At 38.3% G+C, this 23,235-nt stretch overlaps 1 protein-coding gene across 2 annotated transcripts in view; it reads left to right on the top strand.

Annotated features, from left to right (window-relative positions):
* The window catches only part of tp53i11a (tumor protein p53 inducible protein 11a), a 43,058-nt gene extending 20,062 nt beyond the window's left edge, over nucleotides 1–22,996 (top strand). For both annotated transcript variants that reach the window (XM_026930629.3, XM_026930631.3), the window contains exons 3-7: nucleotides 11,582–11,640; nucleotides 11,890–11,938; nucleotides 13,500–13,590; nucleotides 16,569–16,670; nucleotides 17,947–22,996. In XM_026930629.3, the coding sequence (XP_026786430.1) occupies nucleotides 11,582–11,640; nucleotides 11,890–11,938; nucleotides 13,500–13,590; nucleotides 16,569–16,670; nucleotides 17,947–18,080 (435 nt within the window). In that variant the 3' untranslated portion in view covers nucleotides 18,081–22,996. The remainder of the gene's footprint in view (nucleotides 1–11,581; nucleotides 11,641–11,889; nucleotides 11,939–13,499; nucleotides 13,591–16,568; nucleotides 16,671–17,946) is intronic.
* Nucleotides 22,997–23,235: the final 239 nt, after the last annotated feature.

Here is a 23,235-nt window from a genome sequence, read left to right as displayed (position 1 = left end):
TATAGTGAATGACCCTCATGTAGCTCGATGTGTCGCTAAAATGGCTCTAAAAATGTATTTCATTTATGGCATGCTAATATTTTCACATACCTTTAAATATGTGATGTTTTATTGTCCATATAGTGCACTGCTAAAAGCGCTTCTTCATTTGACAGAATTCAAATAATCGATTTTGAAACAAAATGGCTGCCCACTCTCCCAAACAGCCAAGTGAGCCGAATTCAAGACTCACACATAAGTTGTTTTTTTTTTTAGTAATTAATGTGTGAAAACGCACCATTTTGTCAGTCATGAAGGATTCCTCTGACTTTAAAGGACATTTTATTGAAGCGTTCTGATTTTAGTCAGACAGGTCCTTTAAGGAGATGTTAGATACGATATCACCAGAAAGAATTTTTTAAAATTTTATCCCAAATTAATTTGAAATCACTCATATAGGTTCTTAAATTTCTCACTATGGACTATTTTATATTTTTTACTATTTAAAGTATTGTTTATTTATTTATTTATTTATCCTTCTTGCTTTCTTTCTTTCCTTCCTTCTTTCTTTCTTTCTTTCCCAGCCTGCCCTCCCTTCCTCGTTTCTTTCTTTCTTTCTTTCTTTCTTTCTTTATTTCAAGACAAGTGAGAAACGTTAGCAGACGTTAGCAATGGACATTGTCACAAAGCAGCTTTACAGAAATATATAAATTCAGGATATAAATTTTTGAATTGATAAATTTATCCCTAATGAGGTGACGGTGGTGAGGAAAAACTCCCTGAGATGACATGAGGAAGAAACCTTGAGAGGAACCAGACTCAAAAGGGAACTCATCCTCATCTGGGTGACACCGGATAGTACGATTATAAATCATTTCCTCTATAACTGTGTACTGTAGAGTCACAAAGTGCAATTGTGTAACCAGGAACTTCATTACAGTTTTCACATGAAGTCTGTTTTCTTGAAGTTATAAACAGTTCACTGATAGAGACTTGAGTGAAAAACTGTTTGTGGGAATTGCAGTCTTAAAGCCGTCATAGCAACTGTGGTCCTAAGCCATTGTAGCAAAACTGTTCGTATCAATTGCAGTCCAGAGCCATCTTTATGGTTTTTAAGTGGTACCACCCTCAGTGATCTCATGTATCTTCAGGCTGTACGTGTGGGCCGTCCTCAGCAGCGGGTGATTTCCAAGTGATGAGAACTCCAACCAGAAGTAGGGCATCAGGATGGATCAGGCAGGTCCGGAGAGCAGAAGGCGTCAGGATCACCGGCATCTCAGGAGTAGCATGTTTAGCGAGAGAGAGAGAGAGAGAGAGAGAGAGAGAAAGGGACAGAGAGGGAGAGAAAGGGACAGAGACTGAGAGGAAGAGGGAGAGAAGGAGAGAGCGAGAGAAAGGGACAGAGACTGAGAGGAAGAGGGAGAGAGAAGGAGAGAGAGGGAGAGAGAAGGAGGGAGAGAAAGGGACAGAGAGGGAGAGAAAGGGACAGAGAGGGAGAGAAAGGGACAGAGAGGGAGAGGAAGAGCGAGAGAGAGGGACGGAGAGGGAGAGAAAGGGACAGAGTGAGAGGAAGAGAGAGAGGGAGAGAGAAGGAGAGAGAGAGAAGGAGAGAGATTATTAGGTATGCTAATTATCACATAATGGTTAAGGACAATGTACATTGTGTGCAGAGTGCAAGCACAACATGGAGGATTATGGGTAATTCACAGTGGTAGAAAAGCACTAATAGAATCTAAGGCACTATATTATACCGTGTTTATCTTCAAAAAGTTTTTTTTTTTTAAATACAGTGTCACATCAGGAAGACATGAATAATATAGTGTTGATTTTTCATCAGAGATATTTAGTACTGTGATGTTTTTTAACAAAAAAATTTTATGCCTACATTGATGTTGTGTGAAAAATAAAGAAAACAAAATGTGATATATTGAAGAATTGATTAGAATTGATTACCCCCCCCCAACACACACACACACACACATCCCCCAGCTTTATTAGATGTAATCAATGCCTGTCTTTCTCTGTCTGTGGCCGGTGAGAGACCCTGTGACTGACCTGGCAGGAAGGTCAACATGAAACACGGGTCGTATTCAGAAGCAGCCACTCTCCGAGCTTTGTATTGTTCATCATCATCCTCGGGGTTCCAGGCGGCTTGAATCAAAGAGAGCACCCATTAAATCTCGTCTCGCTCGTCCCCTTCCTATTGAACACGGACGCAGACCTCGTGTCCCTGTGTAAATACAGCTTCAGATAGAATTCACTACCTTTTAATAACAAGATGAAGGTAGAAGAGTTATCTCTCTCTCACAAGCATGTGAATTATTCATGGTGTACTACAGGAAATCAGCTGCGACCACAGCAGGAAATTTATGTGGTTTGTGTCACATTTTTATAGTAGTGTTTTTGTGTACTTCCTGTCAATCACAGTGTTTTCTCGTCAGGCTTTAATATGCTTAGAACGTGACTGAATGTGTAATCTTGACTTGGTTGTAAACTCTCGCTGCTCAGTGCTGAGCCAAGAACCGTCGCATGTACCATCTTGTTGTAAAATAAAATCTTTTAGATTGACGCGAGGCGTCCCACAAGGCTGAGAGAACGGCTCTGATAGTCTTAGTGTGTGAAATAGTTTGTTTAAGGAGGAAAAGGATGTGGTATCCAATTACACTGTTGGATGCCGTCATGATCACGATGTGAGATGTTCAGTTTTACAATCGAGCTTTTCAGTGATAGTTCATCCTCAATTACAGTCACAGTCTGCACTGTTTATTAACTTTTTTTTCAGGCTACTAGCTAACTACGGCAGGTCCGGATGTCATTTTACAAGCTTCAAACACTCGTTGGTGTTTCTGAATACTCAATCTCAAAACAACCCTTAAAAACAAACCATGTACGTTACTGTATACATGTTCGTTACTGCAGTTGAAAATATATCCAGTAGGCAGTGACGATAGCGCAAATTAGCCATGCAGCAAATAACACAGAGGTAGTTTTAAAACTCCTTTTACTATTGCACAAACAGAGAATCAATATCGTGAGTTCAAACAAATAATAAGGCAAGATACTGCATCCGACTATGCGAGATACAAACCACATCAACAATAGCATATTTAACCCTATCGTCTGAAGATCGTGAAGTCAGATCCCTGGCTGAGAGCCAAGATAGCAAAATTGTCTTTGGCATGCAGTGACACTAGCCAGTTGTAGGCATCTGTGAGCTCATGTATGCGGAAGAGGGTAGATAGCGCTTTCCTCCGAGTGTGTGTTACGTTGCCCTGTGGTTTGAAAATACGCAGTCAGCTGGCTATATGTGTCTCGAGCGAAGCACATGTTAGCCTTCACCCAACTCGCCCACAATGTGAGAGTCGTAGCTGTTTAGATAACTGTGTAACACCGGCAGAAGGGTGAAGGGGAAGAAATTAAAAAATAAGGGTCATTAGTGTTCAAGTTCGAATGCAGTGCCTCAATATTGCATTATGTTTTACTTTTTTTAAAGCAATAATACATTTGATTTGGTATGAAACATTTTTTTACATTATCAGCATCCTACTATTGCCAAAAGCTTCAGTTGGGAATTAACGGTTTACTATTAACAGCAATGCAAAGATCGCAAAAGTGTTGTTCATTTTTTTCTTGCTCTTTTCTTTCCTGTTGTTTTCCAGTTTAAGAGCAGTGAAAGTACAGGAATTAGAGAGTCGATATTACAATGAGAGAATTATATTTTGGCATCGTCTGGGACAGTTTTGCATCGTGGGAATACAGATCTAACCCATTAAACCAGTTGGGAACAGTGAAGCCCCAGATAAGAGCACAAACTTCAGTTTTGTTTCCATCTCTTAGCTTGGCTCTAATATATGTATGAATTGCACCAATTTTTAACCCCAATGTATTTTTAACTTGCATCGCAGGAATGATTGCGCTTTGGCATTCCTACTTTTCCCCCCAAGCACTGCTGATGAGATGAGATGCTTGCGCTGCTGGAGAAACAACACTGCAGATCTTTGGGCAATCAGACGTCCTGATTAGCCGGTGCTTTTGTAGCGTTTAACTATAAATGGCTCTAATTTTATAGTTAAGGTCATACACTTCTTGAATCTATCTTTGGTAAGCTCTGTTTAAGTGATAGATCTTTAGCATAACAATTTGTTCAAACCATCAAAAGTTTATTTTGTACAGAAGAAATGAAATATTATATATACGCTCTTATTTCTTTAGGAAGTTTTTCCTAAAGGCCCCAGGGCGTAATTATTGGTACATAGATATTACAGCTGATCACCATGGAATTAAATTTGTGTCAAAAGTATTGAACATAAATTTTCAAGAAATGAACAAAAATATACAATGAGAAAGAAGAAAAACACTCTGAAACAGAAAACAGTGAACTCAGTGGCAAAAATTTAACATGGTCTTCAAATAAACAACATTCTTTGTTAATGGTTTAGGAAGGCAATGCCAGAGTTTTCATTTACGCTTTCAAAGTTTTTGTTTACGCTCCGCAAGTTTACGCTCGCCATTCTGGCACAAACTTCTCCTGTGGGCGGGGCTTAACCTCGATGTACTCTCATTGGTGAGAGGATTTGGATCGACAGCTCCCTGACCTGGAAGTAGAGACTTCAGTGGTGTGAAATTTGTAGAGAGTTCTGGATGCGGTTCTCTGTATAGTTATAATGTTTGAACTTTGTAGTGGAAATTACTTACTTACTCAGTCAGTATATTAGTTCGTAATTAATATTTGAGGTTTGGGTAGTCTCATATGACTATTTTTTCGAGATGTGCTCTCAGGAGCGTCTCTCCTTCCAGGTCAGGAAGTTGTCGATCCAAATCTCACTAGCCATTGAGAGAAAATCGCTCTTAAGCCCCGCCCACACGAGGTTTGTGCCAGAATGGCGAATGTAAACTCTGGAAGCGCATTCATAAACCACGATTAGTCAAAAGGAAGCTTAGAAAACTGTTAACAAAGAACGCTGTTTATTTGAAGACCATGTGAAATTTTTTGCCACAGAGTTCATTGTTTTCAGTTTCAGAGCGTTTTTCTTCTTTCTCATTCTATATTTTTGTTCATTTCTTGAAAAGTTTATCACAAATTTAATTCCATAGATCACTCAAGAGCACAGAAATGATTATGATCAGTCTACAGAATGTCGCTTTGTGTTTGAAAGGTATTGATGGTTTTGAGGTTACGGCGCTTCTTGGCATCAGTATGAGATTTTAGGACATGCCGAAATGTGTTTTACAGGCTTGGTGGTGTTTCTGAACGAGTACCTGAATACCATCATTTCTCGGCCTTTGTTGTGCACTTCTATAAGGAGTAGGAAGGTAAAGATTCCAAGAAACTTCCAAACACTAAATAGAGAAACGAATACCGGAGTCAAAAGTATTTTGTTCGCTTTAGCGAACAAGTACATTGGAATTTAGCTAGAGAGCAAAAACCTATAATGCTCAAAAGACAAGTGAAGGAACATCCAGACCTAAAAAACAAAAGAAAAGTCCACAATAACATAATATATCCATGAAACAATCGCGATATGTGGTGAAGGCAGCATCAGTTCTGCTTATTTGTTGTAGATGGCTTGTTGAGAAAAGTGTCTGCTGTTGGGAAGAAGTCGGTTCAGGTTTCTATAGAGCGGGACCATTTCCCTGAAACAGGCAGTTCCTCGGGTGTGTGAGGTCCATGGTGATGTTCTCAGCTTGCTTCTTGGCTCTGATATCATGCAAATCCTGAATTTTCAGCCTTTCCATCATTTTTTGGCATTTTGCCACAGCATGAACGTAACCTGAGGTGAAAATTGGCCATTTTTCTCACCTAACGTCAGAAGAGAGTAAGCGGTACTTCAGCAAAGGGGACAAAATGGACTACTGTGATTCTTATGTACTTAAACTGGCAGAAAATCTTCCCAAATGTATATTTTCCTGATATTTATCTCTAGCACACGCAACCGCTCTCCCTGTTCTGGAACAAGCCTCAAAGCATTTAAGAGCACAGAAGTCTCCTGAATGGGTGAAGGATCCCAGCGTGTTGATATCGGCTAACTGACTCACTTTTGCTATTGTTAGCAATACTTCCTGCTGAGATAAACCTCCCGTAGCTCACACGGCTACAAGGAAGTGTGATAAGGAGGAGCTGAACAGCCGATTATCAGTATAACTGAAAATAAAATCATCTTACTAAAGCACAGATTCAATAATTCTGATGCAGTTCGTCTCCTTGCCGTTCAGTCCTTAAAATGGCCGCCATTATACAGTGTGATGTCACATGAAACAAAAGGACAGCACATCTGCCCTGTATATGAAGTTGTGATATTTGGGTATATTGATAGTCTTGGGTCATATTCTTCTTTTTCTTTCGGCTTTTCCCTTCAGGGGTCGCCACAGCGAATCATCACTCTCCACCTATCCCTATCTTCTGCATCCTTAACACTTGCACCCACTAGCTTCATATCCTCATTTATTACCTCCATATCCCTCCTCTTCGGCCTTCCTCTTCGCCTCCTGCCTGGCAGCTCCATGTCCAACATTCTCCTACCAATATACTCACTCTCCCTCCTCTGAACATGTCCAAACCATCTTAATCTGGCCTCCCTAACTTTGTCCCCCAAACGTCCAACATGAGCTGTCCCTCTGATGTACTCGTTCCTAATCCTGTCCAACCTTGTCACTCCCAAAGAGAACCTCAACATCTTCAGCTCTGCTACCTCTAGCTCTGACTCCTGTCTCTTCCTCAGTGACACTGTCTCTAAACCATACAGCATGGCCGGTCTCACCACTCACTTGTACACCTTCCCCTTGAGTCTCGCTGATATTTTTCTATCACAAGTCTTGGATCATACTGTTTAAGAAAATAAAAATCGTATTTTCCGTTACCTTCTGTGGAGTGATTGGGAAGAAGGTTGTGCGGCGTTGCCGTGATACGAGTTTAACAGCAAGCCGTCTCTAATTTTAACTTTTCTGTAAAGCTCGATCAACACTCACACCCACAGGACCAGCACCAGGGAACGCTCACTTTCGTCATCCCAAAATATCCCACCACAACACCCATTGCTAGGTGAAGAAGTACTCCTTTATTTCTTTCCATCATAAACTGCCTGACCCTTAGTTTAGTAAAGCAGTGTTTTTCCAGGCCACTCTTTATTTATTTATTTTTTTATTTTGGACCAGGCTCAGATTTTCCTGGCTGCAGCTCCACTAAAACCCCTTCAATCCTCATGTAATTCCTCCTCTCCTCCAATCACCCCTTCCTAATTTCTCCACTTCTGCCAAAATGATCTTTACGTAAGAGCATTTCGTCCAGCGTTTCAAGTGTTTTTGCTTTTCTCTCTCACACACACACACACACACACACACACACACACACACACACACACACACGTGCCGAAGCTTTTATCTGAGCTTGATAGCGCGAGGCGCAAACCAATCCTCCACTCTTATCGCTCTTATGTTTAATATGTCGCTGAAATAATTGGAGCTTTTTACGCAGCTCTCCCTTCCATCTTCAGAGCGTTAATCAGAAAATAATAGGAAGAAGTAGCGTCAGGATCCTCATTAATCTTTTATGGAGCACATCCAAGGCGCTGAAGTAAATTTGAATAATTGGTTACGAACATAAAATGTTTGTTTTGGTCCATTTAGTCGAGACTTTATTCGTTTATCTTTCTTTTCTTCACCACATTGATGCCCGGCTCCAAGATTGAACGTATGCATGAAATATTTCGACATGCGGCCTTCACTTGCATCGCTTTTGTTACAGAGTAATTGAAACGTAATTGCGATAAATGATGTGTGTGTCTTCTAAGGGAACACGTAAACACTTCACCAAGTCTGTCTGCTATCTTTTAATAAGAGAAATAAATTTAATTAGTTTGACAGAATTGTATTTTTAATTCATTCTTACAGGATGCTATTGTATTAGAGGTGTGCAGTTTTGACGAAAATATCATATCGCAATACTTTTCTCAGTTACGATATTTAGATTTTGCTGGCAAAACAGTAATGCCACCTTTACAAAGCAAATTATTAAATTATATTCACACTTCAGTGTTACAGAAACATTGATGATAATGACGGCGCTGTAAGAAAAGTGAATTGGGACTAGGGTTATTCGATATGATTAAAATATCGCATCGCAATATTTCGAGACGCTTTTACGATACTCAGCATATAGGTTTCCGAACAAACTGCCAGAAAAAAAATTTGTGTTACATTTAAAAATAAACCTTTACAAATATAATAATAATAATAATACCTTTGATAATACCTTTATTTATTGTCTACATTAATAATAGTAAAAAACTTTAGCAAAGCTTCTTCCAGGGTTTGTAATTTTTATTATATAAAAATTTAAATAAAAAATAAATAAATAAAGATAACACGATCCTCATGATATCTCAGAAAAGTGTAATCGCAGTTTACTCATATCTCCAAGTGCTAATTTGGACGCTGTTGAATTCCGGACTCTGATTGGTTGGAAGGTATTGATTAATTTTCTATAACGGCAGCTCTGACAGTAGTGCAGCTGTAACATAAATCACAGGTTTATATACATTAATGTGTTCGTTCTGATACGTTATCGTTTCTATAGTAACGGCTCATTCGCAGGGACTCGTACGGCGGACGCTTTACGTAAACGGATTAACGAAGAAGGAAAAACGTGTGTAATTGGTAAATGATATAGTTGAGCGTTCTGTAAGGAGACGTTTATATAACATTTATGGAAGGAGTCTCCAGTGTCAGCGCTTTGTAACTTTAAGTGTTACGACATCAGGACAGAGGAGGAGTTTACGCTTTGTGAGTTTCTCATTAATACAGCAACAAGCTACGTTTTTTTTTTTTGTCTTGTTAACTTCAAAAGAAAGTGATGTAACAGAAATATGGTAACAGGAACTAACTTGTTTCATGGACGTTTCACAACTTTAAACATAACTGTAAATGAATAAAAGTATGACTTGTTCTTTAATAAATAATACATTATAATCATTGGGAAATTGCTGTGATATAAAATTTTATAGGAAAATAATCAACCTTGGGGTAGTAGTAACAGTGACTCTGCTTCATCACACCACCTCACTGTTGATTATTTTCCTGTAGCAGCATGACACGGAGTGTTTTATTCTTTATATGACGTCAGATTATTAAGTTGTACGAATAAGAGCGCTGTTTCTGGACAAACACACAAAACCTGTTTGAAGACGCTTGAGGAGTGTGTGTGTGTGTGTGCTGGTCTCGCTTTGTGTCTTTTTATCTTTTTTCTAAAAACTCTGCATTTCATCAGTTTCTCTAGATCTAAGCACGGAGTTCCAGAGAAAGCACAGTCATTATGTCCATAATGAGGCATTTTAACCTTCTTCCATTTCCATCACATCTCAAAGAACAAACCAAAGAGAAAAAAAAAAACACACTTCTGTTCTTGGACGTTTTTTTTTTTTAGCCTGATGTCAGCATGATATCAGTAAATCTGAATTGTTTTGAGAGTTTATAAAAACCCACCGGGGAGTGACATACTTCCTCTGTGTGTTTAGATTGTCTTCCTCTTTAGACAGGCAGCTGGAGAATATCCGTCTTTTCTGAAAATTCCAGAAATATCAGAAACGCTTCAGAAACTCTGTCGGGGAGTTTAGAAGTCGCTCCGCTCCGCTTAGAGAAATAAACATACTATGTGTTTTTGTTTCTGTGCCAACTCGCTAAGACACTGTACATCTGGCCCATCTCTGTGACAGTGATTTAATTTTAATAGGTTCCATTTCCACATATTCCAAATATTCATCTGAATACAGGATCGGCGAAATGATCAAAATATCACCTCACGATTCTACGATACACGATATCCATCACCTAGAGGTGGCACGATACAACTATTTCATTTACGATACCGATCTCAAAACCTTGAGCCGATATCCAATATATAGTTTTTCCTAAAAACACAACTGGCACAAAACTGCAACTTTTTTATTAATTTGCACGCTTTCACATGAAAATCACTTAAAATATATAAAATATAAAATATAAGTATAATAATTATCAGTCTTACCAAAAAAAAAAAAAAAGAACAATCAAGTCTCTTGTATATAAATATTTCCAGTTTCAATTCCAGACTTTTCCATTTGTTACAGGATTGGATCGAATTTATTTATTCCTTTTTTTCCCCACAAAATTTTTGGGTTTTTTTTCTTGCCAAATTAATTTATTCTTTTTTCCTCTGCTGAATTTATCTATCTATCTATCTATCTATCTATCTATCTATCTATCTATCTATCACCAGCAAAAATTAATAAAACAAAAGGTTAGTGGTACTTTATTTAAACAAATCTGTAAAAAAGTTAAATACAAGTAAAAGATGAAGTACAAAAACTTGAACACCAAATCAGCTGCTTCTAGTCAGTTTGTAGTTTAAAAAAAAAAAGATATCATGATATCCATGATATCTCAGTATCTTTATCACGATATAGATTTTATATCGTCGTATCGCAGATTCCTGATCTGAATATGAATCCAGTTCCTGGCTCTTAAGATCATTTTGTAACCAGGATGGAGATTAATGATGGAGACGAAGCTACTTGCAGTAAGTTTCTGTGTAAATCAGCAGCTTTTACAGCAACTGCATGCTGCAGGCGAAGCCGCTGTGGTCACATCCGGGGGAAAAAGGTGGCTTTTTTTCTTTTTTCTTCTTTTTTAACTAACTGTTTGTTTTTATCACTGCCTGCTTGCGAGTGTTACACTCCTGATTTCTAGTTAGAAACTCTAAAAAAAGGGAATATTCTTACTAGTTCTGCATGATATGAACATATAATATTGATATTTTTAAGAATTTTGTCACAATACACTACTGAGATATTTTTTATTATTTATTTATTTATTTATTTATTTATGTATTTTTAATAATTACAAACTGACTGGAAGCAGCTGGTTTAAGGTTCAAATTTCAAAAAAGTGTCACGTGACCTCAGTATAACTTCACCTCCTAAATAGTTTGCAGGAGCAGAACGTAGTGTTCATGAAAATCAAATTGCTTTCGAGAGAACTTTCTGAGAAATGTGTTTGATAACGTGAGTTTGATAACGTGAACCTCGATTGATTGTCTTCGAATTGTATAATTGTCGATGAGTTACTGCGATTTTATATATGAAGTACGCTCGAGTTTAGATCATTGTTTATTTAAATTATGCACAATCAGACTAACGTACATAAATAAAGTAATATAAATCATATAAATAAATATATAAGCAGATCTAATAAAACTGCAAGATTTTGCACAAAAATCAAATTTGAAGTAGTTCATTTTTTGTTTTCAAAATGACAAAAGAAGTGGTTTAGTGTTTATCACCTTCTATCTCACACACCACACCCAGGAGGCGCTCTTTCACTGTTTAGTCGCCATGTTGTCACACTGGAGTTTTGTGGGCGTGGCTAATTGTAAATCAGCTGTATGGTGAATTCATCGACCTACTCACATGAATATGAGGAAAATCAGCCAAACGTTCATAAATCTGGAGGAAATTTAAAAATTAGTTTTGCATAAAAATTTTAAACATTCTCACAAATGTTTTTAGCAAATTCGGAGCAAAGAGTGTAGGTACAAGAAACGATCTCATTATCTTTCTTCTTGCTTTTTCAGATCAGTCAGATGTTGGGTAACGAAATAAAGTTTGCTGTACGAGAACCCATAGGCCTCAGGTAAGCTGATGTCTTTTGAAGTCAAGACCATCCTTCCATATCTGTGTGTGTGTGTGTGTGTGTGTGTGTGTGTGTGTGTGTGTGTGAGAGAGTGTGAGTGAGAGACACAGCTGATGGTGTGCTGATGAAAGCTTAGGAATGACGGCACTTTTCTCAGTAGTGGGTCTTTTCAAATCTCAGCGAACACCTGAGTGTCATCTCAGTCCTGAAATAGCATGTCTTTTTTACGTGAAGTGTTTCTCATTACAGACTCTGGATCTTCATCTCTGCAGTTCTGTTCACAGCTACGGCTTTAGTGGTGAGTGGTTTGCACGCATCGACCACCTTCGTATAATTTAGTTAAAGTTTTTTTTTTTAAAAAAAGTATATTTCAAGGGTATTTCAGGTGTAAAAATTAGTAACTGGCGCAGGCGTCCTACTCGTTCTACTTGTTTGTATACAGTGGGATCTGAGACCACATTTTTATTTCATTTAAAATTGGAAATAAACAGAAGGTTTTAGAATTTCCAAATATTTCAAACAAAGAAGATAAATGTTCAATATCTTAAATATTTAATATTCAGGATTCTCTACTCTTTCTAAGTGCCTGTTTAAATGTAAGCAAATGTGTGTTATTGATGTTGACCATGTTAACTGCTTCGTACAAAAGGTCAGATTTCCCTCATATCTAATCTCTTCTATTGAATTGAATTCAGTTCAGTTTTAACACTGGACCTTGTCACAAAGCAGCTTTACAGAAATATATAAATACCGGATATAAATTCTCAATTTATCCCTAATGAGTGAGCCAGAGGTGACGGTGGTGAGGAAAAACTCCCTGAGACATCATGAGGAAGAAACCTTGAGAGGAACCAGACTCAAAAGGAAACCCAAACTCATCTGCGTGACACCGAATAGTACGATTATAATTCTGCTCATGGCAATTGCAGTCTGTCACAAACTTCAAACCTGGGCAAGGAGGAGGCGGGAACCGAGTGAACTCGAACATTACAGAAACCACAAACATAGGACAAATATAAAACACGCGTGCATCTCTCTCCCTCCCTCAGGCGTCTCCAGCCGCTCCTTTATCATTCTGATTAGACACCTGAGTGCCAGACGTGCGTCCTCACAGCCTGGCCCCTCCCTCCTCCTCGTCACACAGTCCTAAGCCATCTTCATGGTTTCTAAGTGTATCTTGAGGCCATTATCAGCAGATCATGATGTCCATCAAGTTGGACGATATAAACGTCTGTCGGAAAACGTGGTGTCTGCAGCTTTAAGATGGACAAAAATAAATGGTCTTGTATCTCGTAATAAGTTGTTTTTGTATCCTGTACAAACCTTAATAACCTGCTGTGTGACTTCAGAGCAGAGCAACAAAACCTCTTTCTCTTGTCCGTGCTGCTGAACAGATAAAGCCGTGAAGGTCTTGTGAAACAGCGTGTTGTTTATCGGGGAGACGTCGCCATACAAGAATTCAGAAAGTATCTCTGCTGCTGTTCAACACCGAGCACATGCACACGCAGGTTATTTCAATTTTATATGAGCTAAGGACTTGTTTGGTTTACTTCAGCTCTGTAAGTATTCCTGAACTTTTGTAATGAGAAACAAATCCAAATAAACCGACTGAATGTTAACGCTTGCGACTAGCAGCTACAGGCGACTCGTAACCAGCTTCGATACACGATATGTGTTACGTGTGTCTGGCCACGCCCCCAAACCCCCCACAGTAGCCATGGGTGATAGTGTAGTCAGTCAGCGATAGTTAGGAGGCATGATAATACGATTATAGACATATTCCACACGAGCTCACAAGACTGCTCGGATGATCTTGTTAGCAGTCTTGGCGCTGATGCATGCTGTGCTGTGTGTTTCAGGCCCTGGCTTTCCCCAATCAACTCTACGAGATCGTCTTTGAGCTCGCCACCACTAGGATCTCCATCAGACTCTATGGAGGAGCTCTTCTGAGTATGTCGAGGTTTTTTTTTCACTGATCTGAACCTGCCGCATCTGATTATGACACGATTATACCAGGATCTCTTTAGTTACAGGTTCTCTAGGTAACTTGGCTGATGATGGTGCTGAACAGATTGTGCTTCATATTTTGACAGATTTGGCAGCTGTTAAATAAATGCCCGAGAAAATGACGACGCAAAGCGAGACCCTGATACTGAAATCCCACTCGTGTTGAGCTGTGAGGAATGTGGGCTAGGTTATAAGCTGGATAAGATGGATATAAAGATTTGGATGACAGGGGGAAGTTGGGTGACATATAAGTAAAACAAATAAATATTTAAATATTTAAAATACAGCATTTTAAGGACTTTTCAGGGTTCCTAAGGACACTGTACAGATAAGTCACAATACATTATTAATAATAATAATAATAATAATAATCAATCAATAGATAGATAGATAGATAGATAGATATTAGAAAATATAGCACTTTAAGCACTTTTCAGGGTTCCCAAGATTATACATGTTCCCAACATTATTCAGATGTCACAATACATAATAATAATGATGATGATGATGATGATAATAATAATAATAATAATAATAATAATAATAATAATGTTGATAAATTCTAAATAAAGGAATAGGAATAAAAGCAACAGTAATAACCCTGAAATTGTTCATATTTATGAGATGATAAACTGATTAGAAAAAAATATTAGAGAGCACAATAAGATAGATGTGTATGAATCATTAAGTCCAAGAGATGTTTTTTTTTTTATTATTATTTAAAATGGTGATTAGAGGTGCAAGCATGGCGAGGGAGTCTTAAAACAAACATATTAAACAATTATAATTTATTTTAGTGGTTTAAAATGCCGCGTTTATGCATTCGATTGAAACAGGGGAGCCGATAGACTCCTCATTCACTTCCTACTGCTTGTGTGTAAATTTCCAAAAATGTCAGTGCTGTATTGTTTTTTTTTTTTTTTTCACACTCCTGCTCTCCGACAGATGCGTCTCTCTGACAATCCTCACAGTATTTATGTGAGTGACAGTGGAATGTCGGCTCGTCTCATTACCTCTCGCTGAGCAGCGGATTCACAGCGAATGTTTTCAAGCCTCGGCAGACACGCGAGATGCCCCCTTTTTTTTATTTTCCCTGCTGAATGAATGCCGGATTGTGAGTGGTATAAATATTTGAAAGCCTGAGCTTTTTAAAAATGGATGACTCCGTACTGTTCCCACTCGCTCTCATGCAGAGCAGAGTTGCAGCAGTGGGCTTAATAACAGCAGCCGCTCCCCCGCTAATCCTGGGTCATTTTCGGGAGGCAGCGCTAATCAAACCCCGCAGGAGGTCCAGTAACGTAACGATTATAGTGTTTTGGTGGAAGGGGGTGAATATTTCCTGCGAGGAAAAACTTGAGATCTGATTATAAAAACAAGTCCATTTTTTATTTCACACAGAGAGAGAGAGAGAGACGCAGTGCATTCTCCTCTCATCTGTTTAGATTTTGTCATTCCTTAGGGTGCACATGCAGAATTGAGCACTAATGGGATTATATGCACTATCTTTATCCGAGTGTTGCCAGGACGCAGCGGTTCTACATGTACACACTCGTTATTTAACCCTTTCATGCGTAGTGTCCATGCTAAAAGCTGTTCTTAGGAAAATGTGATAAAAAAACAAGTAGAAATGGCACATCAACTTTTTCTATACCAGTATCCTTGAGTATCAGCTGATAACCAAAACCAATCCGATACCATTTTAACTGTTTACACTACTAAGCTTAAAAATGTTTTTTTTTTTTTTTTACTGAAACACTTCACTGTTAAACTGTGTTAAAGGTGTAAATATAATAAAAATCAATCCTAACAACGAAAAACCAGGAAGGTCTCTTTAAATATAAATACTTCCAAATTCAAAAAGAAATTTCTTTTCCAATTTTAAGTCCAATTTTTGCCGTTTGCTGTGTAACAGGATCCGATATCCGAAACGTTTTCTCTGATATCCGATCCGGCATCTTTTGCAGGGCGTCAGATTAAAAAAAAATAAAATAAATGCTGTCTAGACTGTTTACCTTTCTTAATGTCTCTGGTATATCTTTGTTTTCATTTGTAAAACTTTCTACACAAAATCACAAATTAAATAAAAAAGAATTTTTCCTGGTCCCGCACTCCAAAGAACGCTTTGGCTATTTTAAAACTTTTATTTTATTTTAGAATAAAACTGATTCTTTTTTAACTTCCAAAGCACCAGTCAGGAATATTGCTATATTTTGTTTAAAAATGATAATATCTATATTTTTTCCCTAGAATCAGTGTAATATTTTAGACCCTGAAGGTTAACAGTTTTTAGGTATTTCAGGTATAATGTTTTATCCTTTTCTTACTCATCGTATTCCGACATCCATTAATCCATTTTTGTAACATAAGTGATATTTAGACATAGCCAAAGCACAGATATGTTTTTAAATACTTTTGCATGAAGGGGTTAATTTATCCAGCCTGTGCATGTTCGGATTTTTTAGCTCGCGTTATGTAACCATCCCTCCATGAGCCTTGGTGACTCCTCAGCCAGCTCAGATGATCTTTATTTCATAACTGGCACAAAGCAAGGTGTAGCAGCTTACGGATCACGTGAAAGTCGGACCGAACGGCACATGAGACGTGCAGGGGCCGAGATAATCTTTGTTGCCAGATGGTTTATAGGAGGGGGCAGAGAAGCAGCAGCTGGTCTCCGTGTTATCCATATCCGGCGTTATGGGAGGAGATCAGAGGGATTCTCCACGTGTTCCTCAGCCCCTGGGCAAAATCATCAAAAAGCCCACACATCTAAGACTCAAGCTTTCAGTCTGAAGCCTGCGTGTTTGGCCTGCTTTAACACGAGCACTTCATAGCGCGCGTGTGTGTGATGATCTACTTGATGATGTACTAATCAGAGATTAGTGTTTGACCCTCACCATTAGTGTTTGACTTTTTCTCAACAGGTATCTCGTTAATCCTGTGGAACGGCCTCTACACGGCAGAGAAGGTCATCATTCAGTGGACTCTGCTCACTGAAGCGTGCTACCTGGGTGTACAGTTCCTAGGTAAGATGAAGGTCCCACGTAGGTGTGTTTGCTATTTTAGTTTTCTTCCCTCGGACATGGTTTCATCCAGATCAACCAAAGAGCTAGCTTTCTAACATTCGTTTTACACACTTATATAAAGAATAACACACTCTGTGTCGTGCTGTGAAAGGAAAATAATCAGTGACGGATTGGTGTGATGAAGCGGAGTTACTCTTACCATGCTGAAGTTGATTATTTTACTATAACAGCATGTCTTGAAGTGTTTTATTCCTCTTACACCACAGCAACGTGACAGCGATTTTTATTACAAAAAGACACATCATACATTTTATCCGTTTATAGTTACGTTCATTGTTTTGAAAAGTCAGCAGCAGCGTTATAGCAACCATAAACACGCGTTCCCTCACAGCCTCTCTTCTTTCCTCCCCCTGAAAGTTAAAAAAGTTTCATGTTACTGAGAAACCACAAAGTGCAAGTTCCTCTGTCCTGAAGATGTCTGAAAAAGTTACGTCTTTACCTCTGACTCTTACAAAGTGCTGACACTGGAGACTCCTTCCATAACATACACACTTTGATTTTAAAATCTGTGTATTATCAGAGTAGCGTCTGGGCTACGAGTCCCTGTGAGTTAGCTGTTACTATAGAAACGATACCGTATCCGAACAGCGCATTAATGTATATAAACCTGTGATTTGCTGCTGCACTACTGTCAGAGCTGCTGTTATAGAAAATTCATCAACACCTTCTGACCAATCACAATCCAGAATTCAACAGCACTGTGGTATAAGAAATAGTACGTATCAAGTATAGTAATTTGTATTAAGTATAGTATTGTACTATGAACAAATTGGACCACATTTCCATAAATATTCATCAAATATATTAATGTTTTTACAACTTTTTAAAACATTTTTGATATGAATATACTGCTTTGATCAGAGAAGATGTAATCTTGGACATGTTTCGACTTAAGGCCTGATTCTGTCTGTCTCTCAGCTCTCACTTTCTCTCTCTGCAGCATAAAAACTAAAATGTGCACTCTGGCAATATGCCACCTCACGTCCAGGGCAGTGTACTGTAAACAGTTGGGATTACGGCGCCCTCTGCTGGTTCCAGCGTTAACCGCTGTTGCACACTATGATCACACGAGGGCGGCATAATGATGTCATGACCTAAATTCACACGCCACTTGGGCTCTCAGCCTTCTGGCTGCCGAACGTGTTTCATTTTCACTTGGCGTCTCTTTTTCATCACGTGAGCCAGCATTGTGTCTAAAGCGATCGTGTCTTCACAGTGACATCCGTCTCGCTCCTGGAGATGGGCACGCTGTCCAACGGAGCCGCGCTCCTCCTCCTCAGTGACGCCGTCTTCCTCGTCATCACCCTCTCGTACTACAGTCAGCTCAGCCGTCGGCCCAAGAAGATCTGAGATGCACCGGCTCGTGTGTGTGTGTGTGTGTGGGGATAATACGAGTATAACACTGAGTGCACATTACAGGATTTGTCTTTCTTGACATGTTTACAAGATTAGTGACTCAGGTCACATGAAGGATTTTGGTTTATTTTGTTATTACACAAATTAATCTTGATGTTTATTGCATCTACGTGAATATTAGAAACATTCTCCGCTTGGATGGTCTGCACTCAGCATCACATATCCTCCACGCATTCACGCTCGCCACCTCGCTAAATTTAATAGTTCTGAACGGTTCATAATTTAGCTTCGGATTCTCAGAGTGAGCAGTATGGTAGCAATGTATCATGGCACTTATATAAGATATAGTTATATAATATATCACAGTATTTGGTTTTGATAGGAAAATACTACCAAAGATTGAGATTATGAAGTTCAGAGTTTTTTTTTTACCCATAGTTTATAAAAAAATTAAAGTCTATAACAAGGAAAAGGCACAAGAGTGAAATGTTCGGTACAAAAATTGAGATTTTAACGTTCAGTCAGCTAGGTAGAGTAACAACAGAGTTATAAAACCACAAGCATCTCATAAAAGTTTATCACAATTCCTCCTTTATTCCTCCTCGTTTATTTGCAATGATTAAGGTTTCGTGTTTCTTAGCGGTTATTCTGCGTAAACTTAATTTAGCCATGTTTTATTAACAGTAACTTATGAATAAAAAATAGTTCTAGATAAGTTAACCTTCTTAGAAATTTTCTGTGGTTTTTTCTGGAGTGATTACAGCTGTCCAGGTCATTTTTTAAAAGGAATTTTTGGCTCTCGAGATCTCTACACTGGCTCTTCGGTCCCTCGGCTCCAAGCAAGATCTGTTTTTAGGATTAGCTCTTAAACACTAGACTCCTGGCCTACTTCTGCTTCTGCTTCCTCCAGCTGAGGGTTTCTGTACTATATGACACATAACCACATGAATTCGACTGATTTGATGTCATTTCACACACATGGATACATCACTAACCTAATATCAGCGTTTATAGACAAGATTACAACATGCTTTATTTTTTTTTAACGCATATGTCATTTGTCCAAAGTTTCATTTGTTGGTCATAGGGACGTAAACAGAATTATTCAAGACCCTGATTCGCGTAGATGCAATAACAAGGCACAGCCTCCAGAAAGAAACACTTTATAAGCTCTCTGGACCGAAAAATGAGTCCCGTCCATCAATAGCAGCGCTTTATTGTACAATGTCGGTAGTTTGAGCACTTAGACTCTGAAGATTGCTTTTTGCGCTTCGTGTCTGAGCAAAACACAACACTGACCCTCCCACGTTCCAGAGTGATGACTAAAGTGTGTAGGACCAAATCTGTGTGTGATTTGCTCATCAAAGCACTTTGACTGTCCTGTAAAATCATCAACACCTCAATTTTATAGAAAACTAGTGGGATTATTTGGAAGAAGAGGAGTGAAGGAGTGAAATACGCCACAAACTCTTAGCTGAATTGCACCCAGTCAGTGGAAGAGGGGGCCAAAACTTACAGTGACTGTCTCAAAACACTTGGCTTCCTGAGAGAGATGAAACCAAGTATTAGGGAAGACTTTTTTTTCCCCCTCCAAGGAGCTTATGAGACTGAAATCAAATCAAAGCTTTAAGCTGTGCAATCAATTTTCAGACTGATGGTTCATCACTTCCTTTTTTCTTTCTTTCTTTTTTTTTTTTTTTTTTTTTTTTTTAAATAAATTGCATAATCCTGTACTGTGTGCTCAGTTTATTAAGGCTGTTTTTACACTTGGCCTGTTTATTTTTAACTCCAGGCACATGTTTGTCATGCTATCCCATGGGAATCAGCTGCTTTTAAAAGGAGCTGATGCTTCTGGGGTTTTTTGTTTTGGTTTTTTTTGTCACACTAGAGCTTCCACAAGTTGAAAAAAATTCAGAAGTGCTTTTTTTTTTTTTTTTAACTTCCTGACCAATCAGATCACAAGTTGAGGGGCAAGAAAGAAAAACACAAATGACAACGTGCTGGTGGAAGTATTAGTTAGTGACTGAGTGGATATGAGGAGGTTAGGACGTGACGTCACGTTTGGTTTCTGCCTCCAAAGCTACAGCGAAGACAAACAACCTCCTCATCTCCAGAGTTGCAGCAATCCTTATTCCATCTGATTACTGAGAATAATAAAATCTACAGAGCAAGTGAGGCCAGGCTAGGCTGAAAAGGCCAAGTGTGAAAGCAGCCTTGGAGAGTTTGGTTTGTGAAATGACTCAGCACAACATTCATGGTTTACTGTAGCTCTTCTATCAGGACCAAACAAAATCTGGTTTGTGTAGCACCTCGTCTCTCTTGACACTTTCACTTTTATCATGCGATGGCGTACAGATACAGAGTGATGAATTTGGGAATGCAGGGGAATTCCTGGTCAGGGCTTCTTCAGGTGTTTTCCTCAGCATGATCTCCTTTGTTAATGTTTGTGCACTGGGTAAAAGAGAAACTTTCCATTTTAGAGATTTATTTTTCGATAGTATGCTTCACTAGAAGTATGTATATAACAGATTAACTAAAGATGTACTGTTATCCAGCGTGTAGACTTCAGACCTGCCAACCTGCGCCGCTTCCCCAAGGAAAGCTCTATCTGCCCTCTTCTGCATACATGAACTCACACTATTGGCTAGTGTCGCTGTGATTGACAGGGGGGGAGAGAGTATGCCCCTCCCATCCCGAGAGCACGTTTTGCTCTCCTGAACTCGTGGCTATGGATGGCTGTGGCATCGTCGGGATTTGAAATCGCGATCTCCGAACGACAGGGCGAACATTTTTCTGTTGCGCCGCTCGGGAGTCTGGAGCACCGCGTTTCAACATCAGAGTACACTTTCCGCACTAAACCCCAGATGAGCCAATCAATAAATGAATCTGGAATGACTGACAGTTGTGTAGGTGTTACTAACCCTCTAGAAACCCCGCCCCTTCCCTATTATCTTACATTCTCTGACTGTACATGGAGAATGTTTTGAGTTCATTAACATGAAATAAAATCTTAGCTAACATTAGTGAAGTATATAGCTAACATCAGTCACTATAATTATTAGGGATGACACTGAATATTTTCGTCCATTTTCATCACCATTTTTTTTTTGGCTAACAGTGATTAAATATGTCAAATCTAACATGTTACAAATCATTTTAATGCTAATGATCATTAGGAAGTGATTTAAATATGATGTTTGCTGTCTTGCAGCAGTATTTAAACGTCGTGGTCAAACCTGTTACAATAATGTAGCTATACAGTGTTTTTGTGTTAACAACCAGGTGATTGAAGGAGGTCTGGTTTTAGTTAAGATGTAAACACTCAGAGTTTTACATACACACTTTATTATTAATTGCTGCACAAAACATGTTTTTCCTAGAATAGTTTCTGCCTTAGACACGTGATTTACTCGACTACGCGTTATTCCTCTTTAAGGTTGGCAGGTCTGATATGTTGAAATGCCATTTACATTCGGAACAGATCTGTTATTATGGTGAAATTAATGACAGTTGTGGTAGTTTTAATGGAAAATAGCAAAATGTCGATTGTAGATCTGTTCTTGTAAACAATCACACTTTGACGCAGTTGAACAAGTTGATGCAGATCTAGTTTTAAAGCACAGTTTGTTAAAATAAGCTCAGAACGGTGTTACCGTACACAGAGTGCAGGTTCTGTATAGTTTGGAAATCATTGAATTATTTGTGAATGGAGCATTAAGTGCATTAACTACATTAATTGATGAGTATTAAGAGTGAGAACAGTTTGTACGTTTATTTTACCTGTATTAATTAGTAGGGATATTTGTGATTAACGTAGAGCACTGATCAGGATAGAGCTTTGATTTTCGAGGTGATATAAACATGTAAACATTTTTTTTCTGGAGATTGTGCTGCGTAGTCGTAGTGTAGCAGTACAAATGTAGCATTAAAGTAATCTATAAATATAACGGAAAGAAAAAGGTTTTACATTTGTGCTGTCCATTATGTCAAATTTAATCCACATTAACATTAACACTTTCTCAATTTCAGCCGCGTGTTGTAATTCTTCTTATTTATATCATTTCTACAGTAACCTGCTGCTCTTGGAGAATTAAGTGGTTTTTGACTATAATTATATAATTAAATGTTCTAGTTGACAGAGATGGGTGATTAAATGTTCTGCTCTTATTTTAGGTCAGTATAAACCGATACCTGTTTTATCCGGGCAAATTAAATGGTTATTGTTAATCAGTTTTTTTGCAGTTTTTGTTGTGTTTCAGCAACTTTTTCTTTTTTTTTTTTTACGATCCATAGCCATGGTCAGTGAATGTATTACTTTTTTAAAAATCACATGACTTTTATCAAGGTTGTTATGGTTATTATTTAGTTATCATAAGAAAGGAGTTAAATCTCAGTAACTAAAACCAAGTACAAATAATGTTAACTTTAATCAAAGTACAATTTTAATAACCAGGACGTGTTTCACTGTGTTTCAAATCTACATCTGTGTGTGAATGAAAATCAAATAAATTAGCATGATGGTACATATTTGCATTATTGTTCTTAAAATGAAATCTCTCCTGTGATCATAAAGGAAATGACTTTTCTCTGGCTGCAAAAATAGTTTGAGCTGTAGTAACCAAAAATTTTACCATGATTTCACCATATTTTCAGTTCTAAACACAACTTCTGGGTTATTGTGTGTTGAATTTGTGTTGTACAGTTGCTTTGCACGGTGACTTTTAGCGTCTTGAGCACAGTGTGCTTTCACAAAAACGACACGGCCGTTACTCTGCCTCTTTACTCCTGATTGTGTTGTGTGTTTTGTTTCGAAAAACTATGTACATATGAGCATACCTAGAGTTCTGTATATACTTTTGTAGCAAGAATGTGAAGTGCTTCAGAAATAAAGATACAGTTTTGCAAATGCCTTCAGTTGAAGTTTGGCTTTTTTTCCCCCCAAGTTTAAAAAAAAATTAATTAGCAAAAAATATGCTTTAACAGTTTGATTTATTTGTTTGGCAGAAACTTTTCTTTCTTTCTTTCTTTTTAAAGTAATGCAGAATACCCGAGTCTTGTGATCTGTTCGATGTGCTGTGAATTTACAGGAACATGACTGTTTCTTTGAAATTAGTCACTGTATTAATAGAACGGAGGAAACACAGAGCCA

This window comes from Pangasianodon hypophthalmus, chromosome 11, assembly GCF_027358585.1.
Source record: "Pangasianodon hypophthalmus isolate fPanHyp1 chromosome 11, fPanHyp1.pri, whole genome shotgun sequence".
In the NCBI taxonomy this organism is placed as follows: Eukaryota; Metazoa; Chordata; class Actinopteri; order Siluriformes; family Pangasiidae; genus Pangasianodon; species Pangasianodon hypophthalmus.
This window is presented reverse-complemented; position numbering and strand designations above follow the sequence as displayed.